Source organism: Aythya fuligula, chromosome 3 (genome assembly GCF_009819795.1).
Source record: "Aythya fuligula isolate bAytFul2 chromosome 3, bAytFul2.pri, whole genome shotgun sequence".
Taxonomy (NCBI): Eukaryota; Metazoa; Chordata; class Aves; order Anseriformes; family Anatidae; genus Aythya; species Aythya fuligula.
This window is the reverse complement of record NC_045561.1, coordinates 118390219-118398701: the sequence shown is the minus strand read 5'-3', so window position 1 is coordinate 118398701 and position 8483 is coordinate 118390219. Positions and strand designations below refer to the sequence as shown.

General features: G+C 46.4%; 1 protein-coding gene across 1 annotated transcript; it reads right to left on the bottom strand.

The window, feature by feature from the left end:
* Positions 1 to 1325: 1325 nt before the first annotated feature.
* Positions 1326 to 7841, bottom strand: LOC116487537 (interferon-induced very large GTPase 1-like). The gene has a single exon (XM_032184534.1). It carries the CDS (start codon positions 7839 to 7841, stop codon positions 1326 to 1328), a length of 6516 nt encoding a protein of 2171 aa, XP_032040425.1.
* Between the last annotated feature and the right edge of the window lie 642 nt (positions 7842 to 8483).

Sequence of the window (8483 nt, the reverse complement as noted above, 5' to 3'; positions counted from 1 at the left end):
GAGCTTTAGATTAGAAATTAGGAAGAAAATCTTGAATATGACAGCAGTGAGGCACTGGCACAGGTTTCCTAGAGATGCTGTGGATGCCCCATCCCTGGAGGTGTTCAAGGCCAGGCTGGATGGGGCTTTGAGCAACCTTGATCTAGTGGGAGGTGGCCCTGCCCATAGCAGGGGGATTGGAACTAGATGATCTTCAAAGTCCTTTCCAACCCAAACCATTCTGATTTTATGATTCTGGGAGAATTGTGGCTCACCTTGAAATGAAGCACGGAGAAACCAGTCCAGTCCAACTCAGTTTATTAGCAAAGACTGCAAAGCATTATAATGAATCACCACTCTTGACAGCTCTTCAGGAGACTCTGGTCACTGGGTTTGCAGAAAGATTGCAGGAAAAAAGTGCACAGTAAACACCCCCTCCCACTGCACTGGTGCAGGCAGAGCCACTTCCATGTTCTCCAGACTCTTTTTGTTCAGTAGCCACCTGCCTGTCTTGACAGCACAAACGCTAAGCTCACGCACTGCTGACAGGTGCTGAGGAAGCTGCAAAGCTGTCTAATTCTCTACATTGGTTATAAAGGGCTTTTACCCAACACAGAAGTGCTGGGCAAAAGCAGTTGGGGTGGCTGGGAGCTGGAGGGAACTTTGCCAGGCCCAGGCTCATGAGTAGGAATGGCTCATGGAAGTGGGGGCACATCTTAACCTAGGACATACACCTAATAACCACAGCGTTAAAAATCACTTTCGAAATCCACATAGGCTGCTGCGTTAATTGCTTTAATGGCATCAGAAAAAGAACAGAACCTGAGTACTGAGTTTATGAATGCAAAGAATAATCCCAAAAACCAAAATAGCTGAGTTCCCCACAAATGTTCACCTGCTCGCAGACCCCGCTGTCCTTTCTGCAAGTGTGACAAGTATTGCTGCAGGGAAACTGTTCTTTTGCCAGTGTCATTTCTTTTCCCATAGCAGCTGATAAAACTGGTACTTTCTAATTCTGCCTTTGCTCTTCATCTGGAACTTGGTCTTGATCTCGGCGGTATGACTGCTTGCTACTGGAATATTTTTCTAGTTTGCTTTGAGACAAAGCTGATGTAAATATTTAAGGCAAGAAAGGAAGAGGACTTTGACTTTATCACACAGCAAGGGAATCGCTGAGCAGCGGCATAAGAACTACTCCTTAGTTCACCCAACGTTGCAGCAATTACATTTAGTTTTATTGACAAGGTTTAAGTCATAATCATTACAACAAGATTTTGTGGTTATCTTCATAATATGATCCTCTAAAATGCAAAGCACTTGCGGTTTTTCCTTCATACCAACTTAACCTAACATTTCTCCAGTTCAGAGAGTGCATTCTGTTTTGTAACTGTGTGCCATGAAGCAGGGATTTCTCCTTTGCCATGAAATTTCCCATTGTAGTGATGTTCTAGCTGTGTCCTGAAAGAAGACACAAACCATTTCCAGTATGCTTGCACGGATGGATCAGGAGGAATGCTCCAGGTGGAATACGGATGCCCTGCATCCTGGTATTTCTTGAAGGGGATATGTGTGTTTTCACTAATCAAGAAGTAGTTGCCACTTGAAACAAGGCTAGAACAAATATCAATGACTAGGTTGTCTGTTTTATGCCATCTGTATCCTCTCAAAACTTGTGGACGATGGAAGACAACTCGGTGGTCTCCATCATGGTTTGGCATAGTGTTAGTGCAAACAGCCCCACAAAATGGACACTGCTCCGGGCACCCTGCAAACTGCTCAGTCACTATTGTGTGAGGCTGCCTTTCAAAGGAGCTCATACGAGGTTCTTCAAACTCTTTCCTGAGATCATCAATAACAGGAGACAGTGCTTCTGTCATGGCATTATTCAGGAACTCTACGTCTGTTATCTCCTGATGTTCAATGCCCTTCAGGTCACTCCTGGACAAGCTTAGCACATCTCCAAGTGCTCTGCAGAATTCATCCAGCCAAAGAGAGATTTTATCCTTTCTGTCTTTTCTGTCTTTGACAACCCTGGTTGATGCAAAAACAGCTGACTGAATGTTTTCAGAGTAACGAGAGAGGGAGTCTCTTAAAAACATCTCCAGCCTTCTGTTCTTGTCTAAACAGTACGTCTCAACTTTTGTCTTAATGTAATTATTTAAAAAGTCTCCTGGGGCATTAAGATAATACATGAAATTTTCAAAATTTTCTTCTTCTGCTAGGTATTTCAGCATGTAATATTCCAGAGTGGATCTATTGCCTCTGAAATCAGGAATTTTATCCTTCATGTCTCGAGCTATGTCAAGAGCTGTCTTCTCATAGATGGTGTGTCGAAGAGCTGGGGCAATCTTGCTGCACAAGAAATCAGCAAATGTTGTGATGCAAGAGGCTCCTTGGCAGGAAATCTGGAAACATTTGAAGAAGTCTTCTCTCTTGCTCTCCAGGTAGACGACTGGATCATTTGCTTTCCTGAATGCTGCATGTATGTCTTTAAATCTTTCTGCTGCCATTCTGCACAGGTACAGTGATAAATCTATTCTGTAATCTTTATTGAAACTGTAATTTGCAGTGGTAGGGACAGAGTTCATACCTTCCTCCACTTCATTTAATATTTCATGAATAAAAGTTTGACTGTAATCCATTTTGTCCTTTTTCTTCTTCTCAATGTTTGCCATCACACGCATTATGATGCTATCTGTAATGTGCTGCAAGATGCTCACATTGGCATCATCAGAATAATTAGGAAACATGCGGAAGCCTTTTTTCTTAGACACATGTTTCTGTACGTCAAGAGAAAAGGCAGGCTTTTGGGAAAACTTCCTGAAATATTCATCTATATTAGCGTCCTCAAATTGCTCTAGAAGGAAATTTCTGATGTCCACATCGATGTCCACCTGTTCCAGAGGGGGAGTAGCAGAGGACACTTCAGTAACCCACTGCATCCAGATAGAATTGAACCAGTTTCTCAGTTCACTTTCACTTAATTTCTGGCCTTTTAGAGACAGGGCCAACTCTCTGCTCTTTCTCAGGAGCTCGTTTTCATATTCAGACTTCCTCTCATCCAGTTTACTCTGGCTCTTCTTTACTTCTATAAGTTTCTCACACTTCCTTTGCGTTTCAACAAGAAGGGACTCTCTCAGTTCTTTCAGCTTCAGTTCTGTGCTGCATTTCCACTGGATCAGTATTTCACGGTCTCTGTCTTCACTGAAGAATGTTTTCATGTTCTTGGTGATGGCATCACTTGTCTCTTGCACCACTTTTTCGAGGTGTTCAGTGGTGACCTTGTCGAACTCCCCGTTCCGCACCTTGTTTTCCAGTTTCATTTGCAAGTCTAAGATGTGACTTCTCAGCTGCCAGGTCCACTGACTAAATGCAGTTTCCAGTTTCTTGTAGGCAGCAATCTCCACTGAATTCTTGAAGCTGAAAACGAAGTTTTCATTCAGCAAGGCATTCCACAGGTCACTAATACGAAGTTTCAAACTGGAGAGCCTCAAAACGCTGCTGTGCGATTCCTTCTTGGCAGCTTGGAGAATTTTGCTCTTTAATTCCTGGACGTTCTGGCTGTAGGTGGGGTTGGGCGGTGCCATCGGTGGGTTTCCTTCCCACAGGTGAGCAAAGTAATGAATGTGGGTTTTCACGTCAAAGCGGATGACATCGCTGAAGCAGGTGATGTCACAGAATTCCTGCTGGGCCGCAATCACGGTCATTTCATCCAGCTTTTCCTGCAGACGTCTTTGTCCTTCCATGTTCTGTTCCTTTGCGGTTATTTCGCCCACGTTTTGGTGCACAAAGAGGCAGCCTGGGGAAAGATTAACTTGCTTCATCCTCAGGAAAGCCTGCACAGCAATCTGAAGGACGTCTTGCATTTCCGAAGGATTTTCTCCAAAGATGTTGATCAGAGTCATGTTGCCGATGCCAATGACAAAGGTGGCCAGCTCACTGTTGTGATTAAGTGACTGCTTATTGGCCATCTCTATGGCACGAAGTCCTTCTGTGTCAACAACAATCAGGTAATCAAAGTTCAAATCCTGTTGGAGCTTCTCGTCCACTTTAATGAGCTGCATAAACGCTCCCCGGGTGCACCTTCCTGCGCTGACATTAAACTGGAGACCAAACATGGCATTCAGCAGGGTTGACTTCCCTGTGCTCTGGATGCCAAGCACGGAAAGCACAAATACTCGCTTGTCCCCTAGCTTCTCAATTAACCTGTCAAAGACAGCTCCAATCCATTGCAGTGGTATGTAAGAAGCATCACCATCCATCAGCTCAATGGGATACCCTAAAACCATCAGACTGGCAGCAATTTCAGGTAGTTTGACATACCATTTTTCTTTGGAGGTTGTTGATTCCAGTGCCTCATAAATCTGCCCCACCTCTCTCAAAATATGCTCAAGGCCAATGGACGAATCATTGATTTCATCAGAAAGGGCATCTAACTCATTACTCAACTGAGTTTTTCGGTCAGTTTTTTCATTTTTTTTCTTTAATGCCAGGATTTGATACCATTTCTGATGGTACTCACACTTCAGCTCATCAAGGCGATCAGAGGAGATGTCGTCCATGAAGATCTTCATCCACTGCAGAAAGAATTTCTTGGTATTGTCTGGCTGTGACTGGAGAAAGCGAAGGACTGTTTTCATCAGCTGATTGAGGGGAAACGCTTTGCCTAGTTGCTTTCTTCGTATTGCAGACTTCTCCAATTCAATTTGGCTCCGATGATGCTCTATGCTCTTGTTCCTCTTTTCCTGCAAGCGAGTGAGTTCTTTGTCCTTTTTACACCACAGGTACCACAGTTTTCCCTGAAGAGGCAGTAGCTGTGATTTGATCTCAGACAAATTCTCTTTCTTCAACAGATTCACCAGCATGATTGCTGTTTCTTTGGCTGTCACACACGCTTCTGCATCTTCATCGACTAAGAAGCCGTGCTGGCGAGCTGTGCTCAGGCATGCATTGAGGCTAACAAGCGTGCTTGACCCTTCCACTAGGTCTCGGATGGTTTTTGTCAGCTCACCCACTAATTCTGCTTCATTTCTGTTCTTGATCCCTATTCTTATGTTTTGGCTAGATCGGCCAGCTGCAATGCTCTCTTTCTCAGTGAAAAGGCAAACCAAAGGCCTCTGAGACTGCCACAGATCATGTAAAATTTTCCTGCCTTTCTCGTTGCTCTGATCCAACTCAGAAACAAGAACCACGTTCACGGCAGAGATCTCCTGTAAAAACTGTAGCTGGGGTTCGTGATCTCTCGCATCTCCATGCAGGTTACAGAAAGCAACAGGGTCATTAAAGCTGTCGTCGTCGCTACCACGGGGAAGGTACCAGGAGATCTCCACAACACCTTTCATCAGGAAGCAGTCTTTGGTGCTGCCTTCGCAATGGCGATGGAAAAAAGTGTCGTGTTTCTTCCTGCTCAGCAGGGCATTCAGGAGCTGAGACTTGGAAGAGGAAGGAGAGCTGCCGATGCGGAGGAAGGACACGATGGGCATCTCTGCCTGATAAATGAGTTTGTTGTTGTGACTGCTAATCCTCGTCTGCTCTCCCGATTTCACCGTCCCTTTCCAACTCTTCTTGATTTGGCTGAGGGACCAGAGAGGGAACTCTATCTGTGAAGTGCCTGGGTGTGGTACCAGGAGGGGTAGTGCAAACTGGCAGAAAGCGAGCTTTGATGAAAGGTACTGTCTCATGAAATCATCAGCACAATGAAAAATTGCCATCTGGAGGTCCATGGGGTGCACATGACTCTCCCTGCTTGCAGATTCAGGGGCTCCTTTGTCCAAGTCACTGAGAAAGTCATCAAAGGAATCAGAGGGCTCATACTCCTCCCCTGAGGTGTTTGGTGTGTGCGTGACTCCTGGTTTATTTGCCTCCTTGCAAGTCAGGTACCTGACCCGGTAATCCACAGTCAGGAGCCTTTGCAGGAAGTAAAATGGTAGCTCGCTGTCCTTGCTGGGCTGGCTTTTGTGTACAGATGTCTGGTTTATTATGTGGAAATCTTCTGTGCCCATTTTTCTTGGATAGTACCTTTCCAGCCCGAGGCGCTTAAGTAAGTTGAGGAACTCTGGGTTTGCAGTGGCTTGCCTTGCTTTGGATTTGCTGCTGTCTGATTTGGGTTTGCACTGACTGGGAGGCTGCATGCCTTGAAAAGCATCTTCCAGGTCTCTGATTATACTGTCTTTGTTCAGGTTGCCAGATGTGTCCTCCAGTTGCCCATCGATGAAGGATTGCAAATCTCTTTCCAGCCTCTCCCAGTCTTTGAATGCATTGTGCTTTTCGAGGAGAGCTTTCATCTCTGTGGACCATGTGTTTTTCATCTTTTCTTTCATGAAAAGTAAGCGGTCATTCTTCTGCTCAGGGGTCACCTTCTTGTTTTCGGATGTTATGGTGAGCCCTGTCATCAGCAGAATGGAAATACAGGGAGTTTTGGGAAGTGTGTGCTCCTTCTGGAAGACCCATTTCATAGTGAAGGAAGCCCTGGGCAAGTTCCTGGCAGAATAGATGTGAGGATCCAGCAGGCACTGCAGCAGAGATTTGATATTCGTGGTTGTTTCTGGGGAAGATTTATAGCAAAAAGAAATGGTATTCACCAGGAACTCCTGCAATGCTTTGTCTGACAGACATATGTTGATCCAGACACTGTGATTCTTTGTTCTCTTACTCAGACCGTGTTTAAAATCTAGCAACATGAGTAGTTTCTTTTCATTCACTGTCCCCTCCCAGGTCTTTACTTGCTCCAGGAAAGCTCTGGCCTCTTCTACGGCACTGGCCAGTTCCTCTCCAAAGATCACACCGTTGCTGTGATTCTTTAGCTCTTCGTAGACAGTCCTGAGGCTGCTGCTCATTTGATGGGAGGCTTTAAAATCGCTGCTGTGGTTGGACAGGATTATGTCCCACATTGGGATCAGCTGAAAGCCCCGGTCAATCACACACCAGGTTGTGTTATTGGCCACAAGCCCGCATTTCCACTCGGGAAGGGAATCTGTCTCTGCTGGGCCCACTGTTTTGGTCACGTGGAGCTGAACTGCTGTGTGGGTGCTGCTTCTGTCTCTTCCCTGAAATGATGCCTTTGAGCTGGAGTTTGAAGCATCCCCCTTCACTCCCCACTTGGTACCGAAGCCGCTGAAGCTAGCCCTGACGTAGTTGTTCAGTGCTTCAGATGTTTGTTGTTTCATCTCATCCCATTGCTCTGCCCCGAAACCTTCGGCAGATGCTTTCCACCAGAATATTCCCCCAAAGTGGACGTGTCCCTGGTTCACGTGAGACCCAAACCTGCTAAAGAAGCAGTTAATACCCTGCAGAGCCAGACCTCTGTATACTCGCTTCAGAACCTCCTTTTCGGAGATATTCTCTCCCTCCCTCATGGACTTCTCCCACTGCTCCTGTTTCTTCTGGATGCTCACCAGCTCATCCAGCAATGCCTTCCCTGGAGGTGCCCAGTACTCCTTGGGAATGTCCATGGCTTGCTGTAGGGCCTCCTCTTTCTGTCTTATCATTTCCTTGCTGTGGCTGCGGCTCTTCTGCATTTCTTCCAGCTCCTGTAGGATTGACTTGGCTGCTTCTTTTCTCTGCTTCATCATCTCCAAGCGCTGCTTCTGTACTTCATCAACAGCTGTTTTGTTGTCTGTGATTCCTAGGAGCCTTTGGAGTGCCTTGGTCTCCCAGGGGTACCGTACTTCGCACTCCAGTTTAAGGCAGTCTTCATATTGCAGATGTTTCAAAGCATTTATTGACTTAACACCCAATATCTCTGACAGTTTGGGGAGCCAGTATTCTTCATCAAGTCCTTCCTTCTCAAATGCTTCTGCCAGCAATTGCTTAGCAATTCGTGCCTTTTCCCCAGCAGCTGCTCTCTCCTCCTGTGACTCCATGGCTGTGGAAGGGGGAAAGAGACTTTTGTTACGTTAGGTTAGAGGAGGAAACCACCTCTTAGAAGAGGCCTCTCCATAGTTCCCGGCCCACGCATTTCTTCTGCCCTGCTGCTGGAACCCAGCCTAGGGCTCCCCCGAGATAGGGAGACACAGACAGACAGACACACGCAACCACTGGCACGGCTGCACAAATAGCCATGGACAAGGCGCTGCCTTCAACAGCACCCATGTATAACCTAGCAGGAATGGTCTCACCCTGGCTCCTCATCCTTACAGCACTCGCCTATACGAGGTAGAGAAAGGGATTGCCTGGAGAGAGGCAATCTCTGGCCCATCAAGTAGCGACTGGAGACTGGATAACCTTAATGAAGCCAACACTCTCGCCATCCACATACCCTTACACTTTTGTCATGCAAAACTACTAACTAATTGAACAACGATGGTAAATTTTCTAGAGGGGAGGGCATATGAGGAGCAGCTGAAGTCACTTGGATTGTTCAGCCTGGAGAAGAGGAGACTAAGGGGAGGCCTCATGTTGGCCTCCAACTTCCTCACGAGGGGAGCGGAGGGGCAGGTGCTGCTCTCTGGCGACCAGCAATAGGACCCAAGGGAACGGCATGGAGCTGGGACAGGGGAGGGTCA